This window comes from Caloenas nicobarica, chromosome 17 (assembly GCF_036013445.1).
Source record: "Caloenas nicobarica isolate bCalNic1 chromosome 17, bCalNic1.hap1, whole genome shotgun sequence".
NCBI lineage: Eukaryota > Metazoa > Chordata > Aves > Columbiformes > Columbidae > Caloenas > Caloenas nicobarica.
The window spans coordinates 1286809-1308256 of NC_088261.1; the positions used below are offsets into that span (position 1 = coordinate 1286809).

General features: G+C 59.0%; 1 protein-coding gene across 2 annotated transcripts; it reads right to left on the reverse strand.

Moving 5' to 3' along the window:
- Positions 1–1908: 1908 nt before the first annotated feature.
- On the reverse strand, positions 1909–18299 carry CUEDC1 (CUE domain containing 1). Of its 2 annotated transcripts, none has more exons than XM_065646805.1 (11): positions 18221–18299; positions 8893–9337; positions 8470–8597; positions 7562–7688; positions 6022–6205; positions 5455–5538; positions 4579–4668; positions 3863–3956; positions 3622–3680; positions 3224–3294; positions 1909–3017 (listed from the first exon to the last, which is right to left on the reverse strand). In XM_065646805.1, the coding sequence occupies exons 2-10, from the start codon at positions 9181–9183 to the stop codon at positions 3227–3229; spliced, it is 1125 nt and encodes a 374-aa protein (XP_065502877.1). In that variant the 5' UTR covers positions 9184–9337; positions 18221–18299; the 3' UTR covers positions 1909–3017; positions 3224–3226. The 2 variants fall into 2 exon arrangements, with proteins under 2 accessions (XP_065502877.1, XP_065502878.1); XM_065646806.1 differs by having other exon boundaries at positions 3194–3294.
- Positions 18300–21448: the final 3149 nt, after the last annotated feature.

Here is a 21448-nt window from a genome sequence, read left to right on the forward strand (position 1 = left end):
GCCCTGGTTTATTTCTTTTTCCCGGGCTGTAAATAAGTGGCAGCAAAAAGCAAAATGCACCAGAGCGTTAAGAGTACAACAAGACTTTATTATGTGAATTACTATTAAAATCTTTAAGAAAAATATCACTTACGGAAATAAATTCTAAAATAGCAACACTTACAAATGTCACGGATTTGTTTTGTTGTGTTCTTTTTAAACCATTTTGTATAGAAGTGATACAAACGTCACTGAGAATTGTACATTTTTATGTAAGAAATGCATTTTGGCTTCCAAGCCGGTTTTAGTGGCCTTTCTACTCATTAGACCTGATTTTTTTTTCTTTGAATGACATAAAAACAATCACTCTTCATCCTCCATTGAAATGATGCTTTGTGCCTCCGAGATATTTTGCAATGGCTACAGAGTGACTCCATTCAGCGCGGCTTTGCCCAGCCCAGGGTATTTTGGGGCAAGTTGTTCGATGGTGTTAGCAAATCCGTCCCCGAGCCCAGGGTGCTCGTGGCTGCGGTGCCACTTTTGGCGCAGGGCCCTCCGTGGTCGGCGCGTGTGGCCACCACCAAACGACAGCTCAGCCACAAAAACGACTCGGAGGTGACGTGAGCTGACGTGCACAGAGCAGGAACAGTGGCATTTACCGGCGATTCCAGCAGGTCTGACCAGGGATGTGATGCAAAACGTGGCTTTGCCCAGCGCCAAAGAGCTCACCGCTGTCCCCAGAGCCGTGGCTCGGCACAGCAACCCCCCAGGGAAGGCACCGCCTGGGCACAAGTGCTTCAGCCTGGCACCGGAGCAGCCCCAATAACACCCTCCCGGCTGGGAGCAGAAAAATTTCCTTCCCCAGCCCTGTCGGTGCTTCCCGCGCTCGTGGAAACGTCACTGGAAGTGAAGCCCTTGGTAGCTCCGAGGCGCTGGAACACTGACAAGCTAATCCGCTTCCAAGCTTGACTTTCTTCCAAATATGCAGAGAGCTGCTCCGGGCTGGGAGGGAGTAACGGCAGCTTCCTACAGACCCCGAGCGAGCGGAGGGAAGGGAAGGAGCCTCTCCTCCCGCTCCACCGGCTGGGGATCAACCTCCCACCCAGGGAATAAAGGGCCTTCTGTCCCCAGCCCCAGCTTCACGCTCAGCCCCTGCACCCACAGCCACGCCGGCACCCGAGCCCGCGGGGACACACGCTGCTGTTGGTGACCGTCACCGCCGCGGTGCCGAGCAGCCGGTGCAAAGCGCACGGTGCCTCTTTGAACTTCAATGTGAAGTTCTTTGGCTCGAGGGACGATGCTCCCCAATCCTTCCTTCCAATAGGAGCAGACACCAAAGCTGGGACAAGCTCCATGGGGTGGATCTTCTGGGCCTGGCCTCTGGAACCCAAATCTCCTGGGGTCCTGGGGGGGGCTCCCAGCCCAGCGCATTCTGCCCTGGGCACCCCGGGCTTTGGCCGAGCCCCGGTGCTGCTGGCACCGCTTCGTTTGTGCTAACGAGACACCACCCAGACCCTGCACCCCAGAGACCTCAGAGCAGCCCCAGTCCTGGCCAGGGACCAAGCTCTCCACCGATCTCCATCACGGGGTGATGACCGTGGAGATCAACAGGTGCCACGGCTGTGCTGCCGGCGGGGATGGAAATCTTGGCTTCAAAGGCGTGTGGGCTGCAGGAGGGTTTAAAAAGGAGCCGGTCAGGAGGCAGCGCCTGCCATGTGGGCTTTTGTTAGCAAACCCCGCCGAGAGGCAGGGAAAACAGTTGCATGCGTGTTTGATGGCTGCGGCTCCTGCGTCTGCCACCTTCACAGCTCCACGCTTGCAACATTTGTGCTGGTTCGCAGGAGCCAGAAAGAGAAACAGGCGCGTCTGTAGCCACCTCCCGCATTTAGCAGTAAACAGATTACATCGATAAAGGAGAAGAAAAAGTGCTGGCGGCAGCGATTTCTGACTTTATGCTCGTCACTCATTACTTACGCAGGGAAGGGATTTGTTTACGTAATTATTTTTAGCCTGTGAACATCTCCGAAAGCTGTAACGGTTCAAGCACTGCCCGCCAGCCCCCGCGGCATGAGGACGGGTGCTCTGGCCCTGCTGTGGGACCCCGCGCCAAACCCGGCAGCGCCTGCGAGCCCTTGTGCAAACTCTCTGTGCCGAAAATCCTCCAGCACCCTCAGGTGCAAACCCCCCAGCTCAGGCTTTGCATCTCGCCCACGGCGCCCAGCCCGGCACCCCGCACACCGCACCCGGCGGGACGTGTCCTGCTTCGGCAGCGAGGGGTAAACCGAGGCGAAATCCAGCCCTTGGTGCTGCCCCGCCGTCCGTCCGTCTGTCCGTCCTGCCCCGCGGTGAGCCACGCCACGGCCCACCCAGCGTCCAGACTTCAAGGCAGTTTTAGCAATGCCGAAGGCAAAGGTTTAATTCAAGGTGAAACGCCTAGGAAAAGAAGGCCTTTCCTTTTATAAACAATTTATATTATTTGACTATTACCTGATCTGAATCTCTGCTCGTTACTCCTAGCAGTAGTAGACAAGGCTGTTAGGTTCTTTCTCACATGTTTTGTTGTTTGTTTGTTTTTCTCCTGTGTGCGCAGAGTAACATTACATCAGATCACTACAGAGATATGTTCAGGAGTGCTCCGGCCGAGCAGATCCCACATGTGAATGCATCCTCGTTAGTACAACTGATTTTCATTCCTCTGCGACGCCGCTCGGACCGCGAGAGCAGGCGGGACGCCGCTCCTCCCAGGGCTGAGCTCCGCCGGCTCCGCAGCAGCAGCTCCCACCAGCTGCCCACTTTTTTTTTCCTTTTTTTTTTTTTCCTGTTTGGCTGATTTGCTAGATAGAAGTTGTTTTCAAACCGCTGTTAAGAAAACATTGTGCCTCACTTCAATACTCGTACTTCAGAGGAGTACTACAGCGGAGGCGAGACAGCCAAAAAGCTGGGTTATTTGTTGGGTAGGTTTTTTTTTCCTTTTTCAGCCATCTTCTTATGAAGCCTTGTGCATGTTCTGTGCCAGCAACAAACCCCAGCGCTGGGATCTGGAGGGGAGGAGAAGGGGAGGGAAGGAGCACGGCTCAGCCTCAGCCGCACCGCGGCCCCGGCACCCACTGACGGGGTCTGTGCCCACCCGGACACGCTCTGCACCTGACCCAGAGCACCCAGCTCCCTCCTCCGGCACGGACAGACAGACGGACAGAGCCGTTCGCACGCTCACCGGGATCGTTTGTCCCCGGGTGCCTCTCACCGTTTACTGCCCTTCCTTCGGCGCCTCCTCCTCCTCCCGCAGCTGCTGCCTCCCCACTTGGAAATCTTCATCTGCAAGGCAGAGGCAGGCGGGGGCTGTGGCCACTTCCACGCTGGGACACCGGCCACCATGTCGTGGTCCCAGCCCCGTGAGGTGGCCCAGCGGGGAGGACACCCCTGAGACTGCCCAAAAGAGATCCCTGTCTCCAGTGACCCTGGCAAAGCGCAGGCTTCCAGAAGAGCCACGCGGGACCGGGGACGAGCCCCTTGCAGGGGTGGCCGTGCCCCAACGGGAGCCCAGCCCAGCAGGACGATGGTGCGGGGCAGGACGGGGCCGGGCACCGCTGGACCCCAGGTAACCGTGCTGAGCACAGCACAGCAAGGCACGGCGTTTCTTACCACACGAATGTCCTTCGACGTCGTCGAGAAGATTTGCCGTGGAAGCCGCTGTCCCCAGCCTGTGCCCTCCGCTAAGGAAAACCAGTTGCGGGGCTGGGATGTGGCCGCGGTGCCACCACCGCCCTCCCAGCCCACAGCCCAGCCGTGAGAGCCGTGGCCAGCCCCCGGCCTCGGGGAGTCCCGGGGAGCACCCGAGGACAGCCCCCGCACCCCCCACGGCTCCCCAGCTCTTTTAGGATACACCTGGTGCTTCAACAAGTGTTTTCTTTTCGATTTCCTCATCTTTGTCTTCTCGGAGAAGGCTCTGGCGAGTTCAAACAGCTTCTTGCGCGTGGCTGGAAGGAAGCAGCAGCCAGGTGAGGGTCTCACCCCAAAACCGTCCCCAAAGCTGCCCTGGGTGATGGGGAGGGGACAGCCAGGGCCAGCGGTGTGACAGCCCCCAGCACCCCGATTCCCCAGGGCAGCACCCCACGTTTGCCAGGGCACACCGCGGCTGTGCGAGGCTGCCAGGCTGGGAGCGCCGGGTCCTGCCACCGGCAGGGACACACTGGTCCCTGGTGGGAGCTGATGTTTTTACTCTTTCCCTGGGATTCTCGTGCCCTTCTCTTCACGACTGACCCACATCCGCCCCGTGTCTCAGCTGGCTGCAGCCCAGCTTAGGCTGCCCAAAGACCTGGCTCTGTTTGGTGGTGGGAGAATCGGGCTGTGACTTGAAAGGATTGGAGAAGGGAGAGTTCCAGCAAACCCTCTGCTTGCTTTTCTAGGATTCACACAAACCCTGCTCAGAAATCCCTCTATTCCTCAACACCGCCCACATCCTCAGCTCACGCCACAACCCACATGTGCACCAGGGACAGACGGACAGCGCAGAGCTGGGGCAGCAAGACCCAGGTCTCCATCTCCCGTCCCCAGCTGCCTCCAGCCCTTGTGGGCGTCCCGACCAGCAAATTAACTCACATTTTCCCATGTGTTTCAATTTGTCTCGGAATAAGGCATCGTCAGACACAGCACCGCCGGCCTCGCTGGTCACGGATGGGGCTGTGTCACCTGGAAGGCAAACATCTGGTCACCGGGAGTGCGTGCGAGGGGAGGCTGGAGACAAATCATCTCCATGACCCAATTCCAGCGCTGGAGAAGCGCAGCCCTGCCAGGAGCTGAGCTGAGCTGGTGTGATGGGGCTGTGCTAGGATGGGGCTCTGCTGGGACGGTGCTCTGCCAATTACCCCAGGCACTAATTGGGTGTTAGATCATGCCTATGCTCAGCACCCAGGATGGCAGCGCCACCAATTAGGAGAAGTTCAGGCAGCCCAGCGACTTGGCCAGATGGACCAGAGATCCCAAGAGCCAGGTCCTGGTGTCCCCTCCCCTTGGCCCGCGCCCTGTCCCCGGGTCTGGGTGCCCCAAAGCGCCGTGCACCCTCCCAGAGCCCCACCAGCTGCCCTGGGACATCGACAGACACCAGCTCTAATTCTGACTGCGGCAGCTGCTCCGCTCCCCGAGGTTAATCAGGATTTACTGGGAACAGTCATTATGTCTCCCAGGCACAATCCTCCGTTCCAGCCAGGACAAGGCGGGGATTTGTCTCCCCTGGGAGCTGGATCCCGGCTCCTGCCCACAGGGATGGACGGAGGCAGGACACGGGAGCAGCTCCCCATGGGGAAGGCAGCAGCACCCACCCCCAAAACCCATCCCCACCACCCTCCAGCTCCTCTCCTGTGCCGGGGGGTCAGCAGGGAGGGATCAGCCAGTGTCCTCCCCCCGCAGCCAGGTCAGAGGGCTGGGGACACTGGAGCTGCTCAGAGGCGATGCTCAACCTGCATCTTTGACATTTACCTGATATTACAGAGGAGAAACCAAAGTCGTTGCTGACAGCAACGCTGGTCGACTTGGATTTTTTTGACTCATATTTCAATCGATCTGAAAAACAAAAAGCCCAGCTGGATCAGACCCCTGAGGCAGCTCACGCGGCTCTGCTCCTCTCTCCTTGCGTGGCCCCACAGCTGCGGAGGGACAGGCTGACCCAAGGCAGGGACATGGGCCTTCCTGGCGGCCCCCCACAGCTCAGCAGCCGCAGGAACAGCCTGACCCAGCCCGGCACCGGCCAGGCTGTGCTCAGAGGACATTTCCCAGGCTCCTTGCTCTGGATTTTGCTGGGCTTTGCCAGAGCCAGCACAGAGGCAGGCAGGGGAGCAGAACTTCATGGCAGGCGGCTGAGCACCCAGAGCAGGAGCAGCCGCTGCCCGGTGTCACTGGGTTGGACCACTCACCACCAGCCTGGCCGCATCCTGCGCTGGCACAAGCCACCATGGCACAGGCAGGGTAACGCTGCTGATGGCCAGCATCACTGGGGAGGCGCGCACCCGAAAAGTGGAGATGGATGTTTCTGAAGGCGCTTCTCACCTCTCTCCAGGGCGAGGAGGAAATCCCGGTTCCTCTGGAGCTCCTTCATGAACTCCTCGTTCTGCAGGAACAGTGCGATGCGCTCGTCCTCCAGGTACTGCTTCCAGCGCCGCTCCTGCTCCAGCGAGCCCTGGCCCCGCGGGGCCGGTCCCTGCGGCTCGGGCTGCCGGTGGCTGCGGGAGCCCTGCCGAGAGGAAAACGTGGCAGCGGTGGGTCGGTGGCCTCGGTGCCCGCGCCAGAGCGGGCAGGAGGGTCCCTGCAGCGGCGCCTCAGCCTGAGCTTGGCCTTTTGTTCCTCTGTTATGCCACCACACCCCAAGCCCCGACAGCCATCAGCTGCTGCTCCGCAGCGGGGTCCCCACTACACCCAGTGCACCGTCCCCTCCCCGGCTGGTGCTGCTGCAAAGGGGACGAAGGGGGACAGGGCAGTGACACCTCTGCCCAGCAGGAAGTGGGACAGACAGGAGGCAGGAGGGACAGACATCCCACACGGGAATGGGGACCTCTCGGTCCAGGCTCAGTGTGGCACAGGGAGGAACCGGTGCCTCCAGAAATGCTCCTTGGCAGAGCAACGGACTTGCAAAGATTTTTAACTTAAAACTATGGGGTTGAGCCAAGACAGAAACTGGTGTGGAGGTGAGGAAAAAAAAAAAAAATCTGAAAAGCAGAGGCTGCAATTTCACGGTGACAAACGCTCCTGCATGAGGCACCTCGCGCTCTCCCCAGCCCCTGGTGCAGCCGCATCGGGGGAGCGGCAGAGCTGCTCTCTACAGCCGCAACCTCATCCTCGCCTACAACATTCATCTGATTTGTGGCTGCTCTCAGAGAGCCATAAAAAGCAAAAGCACACAATTATCGGGGAAAGAAAAGGGCAGCTGCTCCTCTCCTTCCCCTGAGCCCAGATGAATTGGCACCTTCCTATTCCCAGAAAGGCAATATAACCCGCAAAGCTCAACTTCCAGGGCAATCATTCAGGAAAACGCGGCAGGCTGCCTCTGGAGCCAAGAAGGGAGCGAGGAGCCAATGCAGGGGGGCTCTGGCCCCCTTTGCAGGGTGGCTCCTGTGTCACCAAAGGGGCTGAGGGCTGCTCGTTCCGCACGGGGTGCTGCCTGTCCCCAGGTCTTGTGACCACAAAACTGCCACAAAGCACAGCGGGACTCTGATTTCCCAGGGGCAAACCCTCTGGTCTGCACCAGATTTTCCCTGGCGGCGCTGCTCCTCCCAAGTCCAGCCGCTTCTCACCAGGGTAGCAGGTTAGATTTTAAAATAATTTAAAATATCAGGTGCAAGCAGCATCTCTGGCACTAACCGCTGGTCTAACAGCAGGGAAGTGTCAAAGCCTCGCTGGAAGTTTCCCCTTTCACACCTTGCTCGCTTCAGTCTTGCCTTGAACAGCACGAAGCGCTCCAAAACTTTCAGTTTAGCCCGCGCCTGGTACCCAGGAGCTGTCAGAGCGCCGACACGGCGCGCTCAGGATGGCTGAGGACGGGGTTTGTGGCTCCGTGCCGCACCGCGGAGCCGGGAGGAGCAGCGAGCCTCACCTGCGTGCCGGCCGTCTGCTGGGGCAGGATGCGGAGAAAGTCCTCGGGGAGGTTGCCCAGGAGCGGGGGGTTCCAGTTCCTGTAGCGCCCGGGTGCCGCGGTGCTGCCGGGCTCCGGCACGTCCGTCCTGTGGGGAAAGCACAGAGAGAACCTTTGGGGAGGGAGAAACGCCCCACGTCTGCTGCATGGCAGCCCCTGCCCAGCTCTGCCGGCCGTCCTGGGAACCCAGAAACCAGCGCACGCCCCCCAGACCCCCGGCGTCAGCTCTGGGAGTGAGAGGCTTTCCCAGCCAGCTGGAAGCCTTGGGGAGCTGCTTTCCAAGCCTGCCCACAACCGCACGGGCTGGGTTTCCCTCCTCCTCCCCGTTTTGCTCAAACTCGCAGAAAACAGCCCTGTGGGAGCCCGAGCGCTGCAGGGTTTTGCTCAGGAAGCCGATGAACGTCTCTCGCCAGATGCCACACAAGCCGGCAGCGCCTTCGTCCGAGGCGGCTGGCCCAGAGGCAGCCAGGGCACCCGCACCATCCCCAAGCCCACGGTGTTGCTGCCAGGGGACAGCCAGGGAGCCCGGGGGCTCAGTGACAGCAGCTAAACCGCCCCGCGGTTTCTGGTGCAAGAGCCACGATGCGCGGGGCCTGGGCCGCAGCACCTGCTGGTTTTGAGTGGAGGCGAGCGCTCCCCTCCCCCGGGAGCTGATTTTTGCCATTCCACGCGCTGCCACAGCGGCTTTCTGGGCCCCTCAGCTGTTCGCTTTCTAGGGCCTCGCAGGGATTTTTTAGCCAGCTGTGAGCTTCATTCATCTCCCTCAGCTTCGTCTGACGCAGCCCTAACGAAGTGACGCCAGATGTCCCTTGCCGGGGCCAGCAAATGTGCAGCCGGACTCTGGGGTGCTGGGGCCACAAGGGGCTCACCTGGGCGGGGGGGTGGGCGGCGCGCGGGGGTAGCGGCTGCCAAACTCCTGGCTCTCGTAGGCGGGAGGGGAGTAGACAGGAGGGGGCTCCTCGTCCGAGCTGTCTGGCTCCAGGGTCCGCTCCAAGATCTGCAGGACGAGAGGATGGGGTGAGGATGAGCCGGGGAAATGCTCCCCACATGCCAACATAATTCTATGAATCTGTGACCTGCCTGCCCATGGGAAGTAGTGAATGAATTCCTTGTTTTGCTTTCCTTGCGTGTGCAGCTTTTCCTTTACCTGTTAAACTGCCTTTATCTCAACCTACAAGTTTTGTCATCTTTACACTTCTGATTCTTTCCCCATCCCACCTCGGGGGAATGATCGAGTGGCCGCGTGGTGCTCAGTCGCTGGCTGGGGTTAAAGCACGAGAGCCAGGGGTTACCTCGGGGGGGATGCTGTCCTCCGAGTCCGAGCTGTCGTCGCAGCCGCTGCTGTCCAGGTTCATCTGCAGGAGCTGGTCGATGGTGGCATCCACAGCGCCGTTGTTGGCCCTCAAGACGCACTCGATGATGTCGTAGTCCATGCTGGGGAACATGGTCTTGAAGTCCTCCATGGCCTGGTTGAACTCCAGCCGGCGGACCTGCCTGGCGGGGCGGCTGTTGTTGAGCTCCTGCGCGGAGGAGCCGCCGCGCGAGCTGCCATTGCTGCTGCTCCGGCGGAAGAGGCTCGTCATGGCGCGGGGGCGCGGCGAGGGGGGCACCCGCCGCCGCTCCTCACGGGGCTCTGCCCCCGCGGCCGGCAGGGAGCATGGGTGGGCGGCGGGGTCCTGCTCCCCACGGCCGGCGGCTCCGCGCGTCAGCCCCCGGCGCGCTGCAGCATCCTCCCACCTGCCAGGAGAGGGGACAGAGTCACCCGCAGGACACAGCACCCAGGACACTGCCAGATCCCTCGTCTCAATGGGAATTTGATTTAATTCGACCCATCCAACCGCAGCCCCGCGGGACCGTCCCATCCCCGCGGCGCGGTCCGTACGCCGGAGCTCGGATGTGCTGTGCCAGGTGCTGTACAAACAAAATGCAAGGTAAGAAAAACAGCATCACTTCCACCACCGAGAGCTCCCCGGACGTAACATTTCCAGGTTTGACATGTATTTATAAACACAGTAAAAATCTCTCTTTAAAACAAAGAAATGGGGTGGGCTCAGAGAGTTTCAGAGCAGGGGGCTACAATACTCTGCAGCACGGCAAGTCGACCCTTGGGAAAAGCCACCAAATCCAAGATTAACATTCACTTTAAAACCATAAACAGATTATACAGCTACTGCTTCTCATTTGGAAATGCGGGGCCAAATTCAGTCCTGGATTAACTCCACCATTGAAACAGAATTACCCCAGGAACACTTTTGATCCGTAATATCATTTCCAAAGGCTTTTTCCTAAGCAGCAGGCAGAGAGTTCAAGATAACTGTCCCTAAAATGGTATTTAATTCAGAAGAACCTGCCAAGCACATTTCTTAGCAAAACAGAGTATAATCAGATTCAAAGCCACTAAGTGGAGCAGTCACCTCTGAAGGTCACCCGGGCTGTCCCCCGGCTGCGGCCAGGCCGCGTGTGACAGCCGTGTCCCCAGAGCGCACAGCCCGCAGCCCCGACCCGCTCCGAGGGGCTGCCAGAGGCTGCCGGCAGCCAAACCCGCTTGCGAAACCTGGGCAACTTGCCACGAACCCTGGGCAAAGGTTTATTTTGGCAATGTGGGGTAACGCCTGGTTGTGTCCCCATGGCATTCGCTCGCCCTGCGGGACAGGACCCACAGAGAAGCATCAGGGGTTCACTGCCGGGCTCGAGGGGCAATTTCCAAACAGCCTCGGGAGCCCCCAGCTCGCTTCCCGCCCGCGAACCAACTGCATTTAACAGATCGGCCCCGTGTCCATCCCCACAGCCGCTCTCTGTCCCCAGGTCTGCTCCTGCCCGCCAGGAGCCCAGCGCGGAGCAGAAGTGATTCCGACAGCCCTGCCCAGCTCTACTCACCGAGGACAAATAAATCTGCAGGAGTCAGTTAACAAAGTACGGCTTCTGGGCTGCTCCTCTGCTATCGTGACTCATTCATAGCAAAAAGGCGGCATTGTTCGCGCCTCCGGTATTTTACTTTAATTGCAATATTGCATGGCTGGTTTAGTCACATATTAAATTGAGTTATACCACTTTCACAGGCTCCTTAAGAGGCTTGGCTGCTCCAAGAGGATGGGGAAAGAGCCTGGACATCAAGGGGAAAACAGCTTTACAGGATACACCACAACATGATGCAGTGTGAAGATGAAAGCTTCTGCTCAGCAATGCCATGCTAGCCCACGAACCTCGAACGGTAAAATCAGCCCCCAAAACCAGGCACATGCTTGGAAATCCCCAGATCTGTAAAAAATCCTAACATCTCTTACAGTAACAGAAGGGCCTGTGGCTGGGGGGTCTTTGTCTCCCGGTGCTTGGGCACCTCCCCAAAACGGACCCTTCCCGTCGCGGGACAGCCCGCGGGGCCGTTGGGGCGGTCTGGGCAGGAGGAGCCGCCTGTGGCGTCAGCGCCGAGCAGCTGGATCATCCCGGGGCTGCTGGAACCGGGAACGTCGTGCTGGAAACGACAGTTGCTCAGCTCCGCGAGGAACGCAGCCCGAACGGGGAACAGCTGTAAAAGCCGCGGGACTGATCGCTCGCAGCCCTCGCAGCTCGGGGAAGAGCCTTGGCACCAAATGCAAGCAAAAATATTCCCTTCCCCGGTGTCTGCTGCAGCTCAGACAGCAGATGGGATCGCTCAAAACCCCCGAAACCAGCCCGGCCCCTTTCCCTGCCATTGCCACGCCGCGTTTGCAGCTCATCCCTGCAAACACGGGGGAGCTGCAGGAGGATCTGGAGACAAGGGCTGCCCAGCCGCTGGAGGGAAGGCTCTCGGAGGAAGTCTTGGAACTAGGGACATTAAATCAGAAAAAAAAGCTTCGGCCAGAGCAGATTTCTCAAGCTCTGCCTGCAGAAAGGTCCTGCAAAGGAACGAGAAGTCTGGGAACGCAACTGCAGGTGTAACTGTAACAGGATTGCAATGACGATGAAAAGTAAATGATCGGGAGCAAAAATAGCAGTCGTCTCTACCAGCAAACTGAAAGGCAGAGCACACACTGAGGATATGTAGGACATGTTCTTAGCCTCCAAAATCCCACCCCGCACCTTTCCGTCTGCCTCAGGGGCTGAGCGTGCCCATCTCCTGGCCTGAGCCCGGGAAAATGGCTTGCGAGCAAATCCTTTTTCACAAAAACAAATAGGCACCTGAGGATCCCCTTTAATACTTGTCCTCCCACGTATTAAAATGCCTGGGTTTAAGCGCTTTTCAGCAAAAGCACAAGGCAATGAGGGAGGAGAGCAGAAGGAAGCCCTGCCTGAGAGCCTGGCAGCACCCACCTCTCTGCAGAACGGAACTCCCTCCCGGCCGCGGGAGCTGCCCGAAGCCAGGGGAGCAGCCGAGAGGGACCAGGGAGAGCCCCGCAGTGATTCGGGTCCCGACGCCTGGCATCGGCCGCGTTACTGCTCCGGCAGCCAGGCCTGCGCTCCGAGATGCACAATGATCACATTCAAGAGAAGCGGCGGCGGCTGCCCCGGGGCACCCAGGGCCATGCCATCCTCCCCGAGAGATTTATGGGGGCCCTTTGTGAGCCGGCCAGATGTCGGCCCTGCACAGCACCCAGCCGGCTCAGACCCAGCCGCCCCCAGCGACACCCGGGGGGTGCCCAGCCGCGGGGTCCCGGCACTGCCGGCGCGTCCCCAGCCCCCTGCCGAACCCCCTGCCCTTCGGCATCGCGCTAATCCCGGCTTTCACACACATTTGCCAGGCCAGAATTACAGCCGCCACCCCCCCCTCCAAGCTAAGCCTGGATTTAATGAGGTAGCACTAGATCTTAATCAAAAAGTCGCCTGCCTTGCGAGGCCGCCTTGCGCTGGCTTCATTGAAGGTAATTTGATCTTGGTAGGACGACATTCCTAAAATAGTTGAGGGAATTCAAACATGAAATAAGGTTTCCAGGAAGGGATTAAAAAAAAATAGGTCAAGCAAGTGTGAGCGATTAGAGTAACGCAGCATCCCTTTGTATGGTTCAACTGTGTCTCTGTTCAGCTCTATCTTGTGTCAACATGTAATAAATTAGATGCGAGAGGTTGCCTAAAGCAGAGAGGCCGATATTAGATTATTCCGCAAGGTGGCTGAACATCGGTGACCTTTCGTCCTCCGGCTTTCACCCCTGACATCAAAACACACCCATCCCGGCTGAAAAATCAGCTTAGGGCTTGTTAGAAACAGCCCCGAGGAGCCAGCGCTGCCAGATGCGGAGGCGCCGGTGGCAGCAGCGAGGTGTCCCGCGGCACAGCCCTGCGTCCATCGCCCAAGCCGTGCCTCAGTTTACCCAGCCAGCTCAAGCCTCACGGGGGGAAGCCCGGGCAAGCCCGTGCCTACTTGTGTCCCCCTGGCACCGGCCGCAGCCGTCGTGCAAAGCCCTCACACCGTATGTCACATGCACCCATCTTTAACTGCTCACCCCGTCTTCTCCTGTTGCGCTCCCAGCTCGGCACAAAAGCACTGGGAAGCAGCGGGGAGTGAAAGAAAATCAAAATTCCTGCAGGTACAACGGTGTGTGGCTCCCCCAGGGCCGGACCCTGGTCAAGGTATATGGAGGAGTCACCTCGGGGCAATTTTTGGGTTAGATTTGGTCAGTGAGCTCCTAACAGGAGCGGGCGAAGGCAAACCCAGGCCAGGGGCGGCCCAGCTCACCAGCTAATTAGTGCCCCTGATTCACAAATGCTAATTTGCCGCTTGAGGTCAAGGGTCAAAGAAATTAAAGAATGGAAGGAGAAAAACAGAGAAAGAGCCTGAGCAGAGGCAGCCCCTTCCCCTCCAGCTCCTTGCAAAGCAGGAACCTACTGGGAATGCACTGGACTGGGCTGGGATTAGACTGGGCTGCCCCAGCGTGGTGGGGCTGAGCATCTCTGCAGGATCTGGCCCTGGGCATCCCCCAGAGCCAGGCAGCCCAGCAGGGACAGGCAGGGACAGGCAGGGACAGGCAGCACCGACGCGCCACCCAGCCACCAGCATCTCCAGCTGCTGCTCTCCCGCCGTCGGGGTTCAAGGGCTGACACTTCTTGTGCAAAGGAAAAAAACCCAACGTATTGATTTGCCCGAGGCTCGGTGGAGCAGCAAGACTGCACGAGTTTCTATGGAAACAAAATTAGTCAAGGAAAACTCTCACTGACACACGGTGAATTATTGACCAGGACGGGCCCCTGGCCATCAGGGTCTGGTACAAGATTTAAAGGTGCTCACTGTGCTGCCGGCGGCCCCGTCCCTCGGGGCACCAAACCACAGCCCTGCAGGAGGAAAGCCCCGGAGTTTCCACACTGTGGGCGCGGTATTTTGGGTGCAGAAGTGAAGCAGAAGACACATGTGCCCTCCCAGGCAGGACCCCTCGCTTCTCCCTCCTCCCCAGCCCCGCGCTGCATGGCACAGCGGCGATGGTGGCACAAAGCTGGTGACAAGGCTCCTGCCCGGTGCCCACACCAGCCGCCCGGCACGGTCACCCGTCCCTTGGCACGCAGGATGAGCCCACGGCGCCTCTCAGCACCGCGCCCACAAGTGGGGATCCCTGCGAGCCAAGAGGAGGGGAAGAAAGGGACTAATTAAGTTGCAAATTAAGCTTTTTTTTTTTTTTTTTATGAGCCACTAAGCCATATGGCTGCTGCAAGCTACCCTGCAAAAGCACTGAGCTGGCAATTCGGGCGCTGCCGTATCCTCGTTGTCCCGGGACACGGCGTCACACTGTAATTGCGCCGGTCTTTTGTCCTCCCCTGTGCCGGGTGACATTGCTCAGCAGAGGAGAACCTGCTTGAAATGCTACACCTCGCCAGGGACAGATATTTAACTAACACCAGTACGTCAGGCCCCTCCTGCAGAAGCATCTCCAGCCTCAAGAACAGGCTCTGCCATCGCTGGCCCAACGGGGCTCACAGGGGAGAGAAAAGCCCCCGAAAGCCAAAGTGCTGAGTTTGCTCCACTCCTCCTGCTCCACCCCAGCACGTCGCAGTTTACATACAGAAATGATACGGGGTGCTGAACTGGATTTGAAGGCAGGCCAAGGCTCAGATAAGCTCTCAGTCTCTTTTCAAGCTTTCAATCAGCTTTGAGGCTGACTGTCCCTGTAACCCACCTAGCAGCGTGCCGCGCTCCATTTTCTGGAGACCATCTGCCTTTTTTCCCCCCACTCGAGCTCCGTTTCCTCGCCGGGGACAGCAGCCGCGCTCCATCGCCGTGCTCCATCGTCCCCTCCCCGGGGACGCAAGCGAGGGCAGGGATCGACATGCTGTCAGGCAGAAGGAAGAAATACCACTGCCAGGAGCCAGAGCTCATTTCCCAGCAATAAAGCGGCGCGGGGCTGAGAGAAAACACATCCCGCACCACTTCAGCCGCTGAGTGGAAAGGACCAAGGGGCTTCAGCTTGGAAGAATAAAATCCACCAGCAAATGCTTGGTTTTAAGCAGTTAAAGCACTAGATTGGGTTCAGATTGGTGCATAAAGGATCTGCCCTTCCCAACACGTGTTATTGCCGTGGACGATGCCCTCCACATGCCAGCCTCGGCTCCCCGGCTCCCGGCTCCAGCTTCTCCAGCAGATGGGAAAATAAAGTGTTATTGCTTCCTCCCAGGGAGGGGAATTCCCCAGATCATCCTCCCCACTCTCCCTCCGTCCTCTTCAGCCCCATCAGCCCCACTCCGCCCACACACACCCCTCTGGGGACCTGAGGAAGGGCCAGAGTATCCATGGCTCACAAACACCATCTAGAAATGAAGGCCTGAAGCTTCCCGGAGTTATTTGTGGGTGGATTTTATCTCCTTTTCCACCTATTCTCGGTGCACTCTGGCGAGGAGGGTCCTTACAGGTGAGCCGGCAGCCTCCCTTCCCTCTGCCAGGCTCACACGCCGCAGCTGCAGAGCATGCAAGAAACACAGTTATCTCCCCAAAACGAACCCTGGAAGACCCCGGCAGCCCCGCCGGCGATGGGGACACACCGGAGCCCAGGCACGCAGAGCCATGGCAGGAGGGGACAGCTCCTGCAAGGCACTTAGTTTGGGTTTTAAGATGCTTGTTTGTTTGTTTGTCGCTGGGCAACTGAGAGGATGGAAAAAAATATCAATGTCATATTGTCACTTATGAGTCACCACCCAGCACGGGCTGAGATGCTCCATTTCTCCCACCGCTGCGTGCGGGGCAGGGAAGGGCTTGAGGCACCCCAAAATCTGATCAGCCCTCCTCTCACTGCCTACCTGAACACCGTCCCCATCCCCACAGCCGGGGACACCAGTGGCCCAGGGACATCGGTGGCCCAGGGACAACTTTCCAGGCCCTGGAAGGCAGCGTAGGAATTTACATTCATATTTGCATTTCCTAATTGCGTCTGTGGGTTTCCTGGGGCAGCGGCTGCCTTTGGTTTCCATGGCAGGTTTTGTGTGGACCCCGAGAACCGAAGGAGGCACAAAAGGGGCCACAATAGACCTGTCACTCACCCGCATCAAAGGCGGCCGGCGGGGTGAGACGTGAGCACCGGGGATGGGGACACCGCAGCCTGTTCCCCCTGGCACCACCGACAGCGGGGGGGACACAGGAGCCCCTGGGCAGGGGCAGAGGCTGGGGGCAGCCAACACGTGGGACACCGGCGGCTTTGGCGGTCACTGCTGGAGCAGCGGTGGGGACACCGACACGGCCCGGCTCTGGTGCTCACCCCAGGGAACCTGCAGACCAGCCAAAAACGGGACCGAGACATGGGAAAACCTGGTCCCTGAGCCACTGCTGCAAGCCCAGTGCCAGCGAGCAGAGACACGGCCCCGGCCACCGTCCCTCTGCTCGCCGGTGACAGCGACGCTGCTGCCCCAGCCGGGCCACAAGAGAGGGACCCAGCGCTCTGCACACCTGCGAGGGGTTTCGCATTATTATTTCAAGCATTTTTCTTACTTTATAGTCTGCAATTATCATCATTAACTCATGCCGCCTAAACGCTTCCCAGCCCTGACCGTGAGCGCCCCACACCACTGGCCAGCGTGCGCACCCCCAGGTCACGGCAGCAGCCCCCTCCCCGCAGGCCCCGCTCCCAGATTTTACCCTCACAGCACCAACATGGGCACAAACGACCCTCCGGCTCCTCTCCCAGCCGTTCCCCCCAAATGCCAGCGCCCACAGCATCCTCCGTTATCTGAGCCCACGGAGCGTGTTTGCGCAGGCAGATAAGGACCGAGCCCTCGCTATCGTGCTGGACACCCTGCCCGCTCCTGCGCGCTCCGGATCCGGTCAGGGGAAGAGCTTAGACACCGGCTCATTGGAGTTTTTAAATTTGAACACTCTTTTTTAATAAAATGTTGAAAAAGTCAAAACTTCCCTGGGAACTTTGTGGTTGGGAAGAGGACGGGCACCTTCGACCCATCTTTGAAGGAAACACTTTTGGCAATTGGAGGCTCCGGCACTAGGAAGGGGCTGTGGGCACCCAGGGGTGGGCGTGAAAGGCTCTGCAGGCATTGGGCACATCCTCACCACGGCCGAGGCAGACGCTGCCGGGAAGAAGACGCTGCTTCAGCCCACGTTGTTAGAGACAAGCGAGGAGGAGAGGAGAGCCACAGCCGCCCAGCGGCCGGCCAGCCCGGCCAGCAAAGCCCCCGTCGCAGCCCCGGAGGTCGGCCCAGGACGGTGGCTTTGCGCACGGACACCCTTCCCGCTCCGTCCTGCATGCTCCTTGGCAGCGGTAGCAGGAGGAGGAGGTGTGAGGAGGAGGTGTGAATCTGCTGCTTTTTAAAAAATAATAAAAAGGAGCTTTCCAACCCGCCTGGCAGGACTGTGCATGAGAGCGCGGCTTTCAACAGTGCCTTCCACAGCTCTCAAACCCTTCTCCATCGCCGTTTGCCCAAACCCCCGGGTGGCAATGCCAGCGCTGGCCGGGAGCCCCGGGCAAGGAGCAGCCTGGCGGGACGGTGCCCCCCAGGAGCCGCGGCCGGGCACCTGGCGGGGGTCCCCGAACTGCCCCGAGCCCGGGGGGCGACCGCCGCCTCGGCACGCCCGCGCCCTGCTGTGGATCCTGCCCCTCGCTGTGACCCACCCGGCAGAGGTGCCACCGCGCCACGACCCGGGCGCAGAGGAAGCGGCTGGTGTCCCGCGGCGGGAACCACCAACCGCAGCCCTGCCTTCCGCTCGGGGAGCGGCGATGCTGGGGGGCAGAGGGGACACGGCTGCCGCCGGGCCCCCGGTCCTGCCGCACCGCCGCGTTCTGCCCCGCCGGCCCCGCACCGCCCCCGGGGCTGTCCCCAGGCGGGGCGGCCCCGCGGGACCCTCGCGGTGCCCGGCGGGCGCGGCTGCAGGGATCCAGCGGGAGAAGCGGCGTGGCCAGGCCGCTGGGCTGCGGCCCTAACCGCCCGGGCAGCCGCACCAGGCGCGGCCCCGCAGCGGGCACCGGGCCCGGCCGCAGCCGCCGGGCGCCCCCGGGCCGCTCTGCCCGGGCCCCGCCGGGCGCCCAAACGCGGGGGCCCGGGGGCGGCCGCCGGCCCCGCCGCACCGCGCAGCCCCGGGGCCGCCCCCCCTCCCCGGCGGGGCCCGCCAGGCTCCGGGCCGCGGCCCGCGCAGGCCGAGAGGCGCCGCCCGCCGCGGCCCGGCCCGGCCCGGCCCAGCGCGGCCCGGCCCGGCGCACAAAGAGCCCGGCCCGCCCCCCTTACCGGCGGTCGGCGCCGCGCTGCGGGGGCGGCGGCGGCTGGCACCAGTCACGCCGGGAACCATGGAAAGGAGCCGGGAGGGGAGACGTACGTGGCGGGCGGGCGGGGGCGGGGGCGGCCACCGTGCCCGGCAGCTGGGGGCGGCGCGGCGGGGCCGGGGCCGGGCCGGGGCGGCCCGGGGGGGGCGCGGGGAGCGGGGCCTAGCGGCGGCCGGGCCAAAGCGCAGCGGGGACGGGGGTCGCTTGCGCCCCGCCCGGGGCCTGGGTGACCCCCCTCCGGATCCGAGCGTGTCGCCCCCGCGCCGGGGTGTCCCCCCTTGCGGGAGCGTGGCGGCCCGTCTCGGCCAGGCCGGAGGCGTCGAGGGGCCGGCGCCGCCCGGTCCCTTCTGCCCCCGCTGCCGCCCCGGGTCTGCCCGGCCCTGGGGGTGAGACGGGGCCTGGGGGGCTCGGGGCCCCCGACACCCCCGGCTGTGGCCGCGGCGTTGGGCAGCGCTCCCCGGGCAGCCCCAGTGCCCACCCGCCGAGCAGCATCCCCAGGAGAGCGGCTTCCAGGGCTGGTTTTCCATCTCCTCCGCACCTTTTGAGCATCCCGGGCTCCTGGATCTCAGACCACCAGCCCCGTGCACGCTGGCATGAGGAAGAGGACACGCCACCCTGCCCCACGGGCTGAACACGAGAGACGGGTTATAAGAAAGCATCACTTCGACCACGGACTGAAAGCAACCATCTCTGGTATCCAGCGTCTGACAGCTTGCAGCCACACCACAGAACAGCTCTGCACGGGAAGCGGTCTCCTCTTACAAATTACAGGAGACACTTTACATCGGGGGAAATACTTCTCATTTTGTGGAGACCAGAGCGAGACCGCAAACAGCAGCGGGTCGGGGCCTCCGCCTCCCTCGCAGCTCTCCAAACCCTTGCGGACACGAGCACCGCGCTCCCGGCACCTGCAGCTCCTGCCGCGGCCAGCGAGACCCGCTCGGAACCGCGTCTGTGGGTGCTGGACCCCGAGCACGCGTTTGGGATGGCGCAGAGCTCCCGCAGGACAGCTCTCCGTGCAGAAGGTTTTTTCCCCACTCAATCGTTTCATCCGTGTCTGGCAGCTAAGCGGTCCTTAGACTGGGTAAAAATCTGCAAGGCTTTGACAAGGAACACAGACATCAGTAAGACTGAAAACATGAGGCAAACCTTTGGCTTTCCCAGCGTACATGTGCCACGTTTGCTTCCCCAGAGTTAAAGGCAGAGCAGCATCTCCTGTGACACAGCGCCTTGCAGCGAGCTTTGTTGACTGCCATCTCTTTTCCTAATCCAGGCTTCTTTCAGGGAAAACAGGCGGTTTTATCAAATTTCTTTACTGTCCTTTGATATGGGTCTTAGCTGCTAATGACACTAGGAAGTAAAAAGAAATTGGAATAGAAATACACAACTATGAAGAATTAAAATAGTGAATTTAATTCATCCAATTCCAACTAATTTGGTAATTGCCTGAAAAACAAACCTTGCACAGACAACACAGAACACAAATGTTTTTGTCTTGGCAGCTGGTGAGAGCAACTAAATGAAAAGGTGAATGGACTATTTCTGCCTTCTCTGAAAAACAAAAGGTGCCACACATCCTGAAAATGGCCCTTGTTTTTTCACTGAATAGGCTGATTTTGGGGAGCTGTTGCAAAGGCTTTGCAAGGAAAGCAGAGGTCTGGACTCTGACGCAAGCAGTAATTTCAGCTGCCCACGCTGAAATGTTTTACAAATGTCTGGTTTTCAAAAAGCATTCACGCTTCCTTGAAGAAAAACCCAGAGCTTTGAAAAATGGCTCAAATGAGCCCAGAAACCTGAAGAGCTACCAAAAAAATCTATTATTTTTAAAAATCATAAGCCAGTTTTCCCAGCGGTGAGAGCTGGGCTCGGGGAGATGCAGTGGAGGATGAGCGATGTGACGTTGGGGCTCTCGCCAGCCCCGCCGAGGAGCGTGCTGGGCAGCCTGGCTCGGCTCATCTTAGCGCTGAAATGCTTTTTCCAAACCAATACCAAAAAAGGTTTGTTTCTAGGTCAGGACCTCAGTACTCAACTTTAACCAGGGGCTGACAGTCAAACCTGAACACAGCTGTAAAACGGATTCGCAACAGGAGCTCAGGCATTCTTTTTCTAATTAGAAAACAACCATTGAGCCTTGTGCGTTTAAAGGTGAAAGCTATTTTTGACATAAAAATTAGCACGTAGTTCCTCTGTCAGCCTTCGGTTGCTGCTCTGGAAGCTGTGAGCGAATGATCCAAAGATAAGAAGTATAAACACCCTGAATTAAATGAATAGGTAGAAGGAGATAAAGTTTTAAGTTTTACTCTGCCTGACAATTAGGAAGAGATTTTTATGCCTGCAATTTATCCTAAAAAGCACCAGTTAAAAGGTCCACTTAAGCACCAAGACAGACCTCAAAGGCGTTTAAAAATCTGAAGTGCTTTTAATAGCTGCATTTCAAAAATACTGTTAAATCTCTTTTTGAGATGAATAAACTAAGCTGCCAATAAAGCACGGCAGGAGTTGCAGCAGGACCCAGCTGCAGTTGCTTCTCGACAGCTCAACTCCAATATAGGGACCCTCAGCGGTACGATAGAAAAATATCAGAGTACCGGATGCTTTTAAAAACCTGAATGTTCTGCAAGTCCTGATTTTCCTTCTTTCTTTGGTGGGAATTTAACCCTGACAGCCTTGGAAATTAACCCCAGGCAGTTTTCAAAATACGGCTCAGGGCGGCTGTTTCTAAAATAAAAGTGAGCGGAGAGCGAGCAGAACTCGGAGGGTTTATCAGCCCCAGTAATGCCGCCGACTAATCCCTCGGCAGCCCTGGCCCTTTACGTAACCCGGGATTGCTGCAGCTCAACCAGCTTACGGGCTTTTTGGTGTTTTACTTTAAACCTCCCATGGACAAATGCACACACATTCAATACTTTTCTGCCGCTCTAAAGAAAAAGTTATTAAGAGGGGAAGAAAAAATCGTTTATTTGTGAACAATGGCAAATAAAATTTAACTCATACGCCAAGAATAACGTGGTTTTGTCTCTCACCTGTGATCTTGACTGAACAGAAATCTTCCCAATTTACAAGACTCAGGTATAACTCCCCAATGATAAGACATGAAAGGTCAAATCCCAGATTTCTCCGAACACCCTCTGGAAGTGGTGTTCCAAATAAAGAAAAACCCCGTGCCCACGGTAACCCATTTGTACAGTTCCTG

Coding starts and splice junctions, on each gene's coding strand:
- CUEDC1 (XM_065646805.1), bottom strand. CDS start 9,183: ATGACGAGCCTCTTCCGCCGGAGCAGCAGCAATGGCAGCTCGCGCGGC. Junction 8,598..8,892: donor AGGACAGCATCCCCCCCGAG/GTAACCCCTGGC, acceptor CTCGTCCTGCAG/ATCTTGGAGCGGACCCTGGA. Junction 3,681..3,862: donor CACTTGTTGAAGCACCAGGT/GTATCCTAAAAG, acceptor CGGAGGGCACAG/GCTGGGGACAGCGGCTTCCA.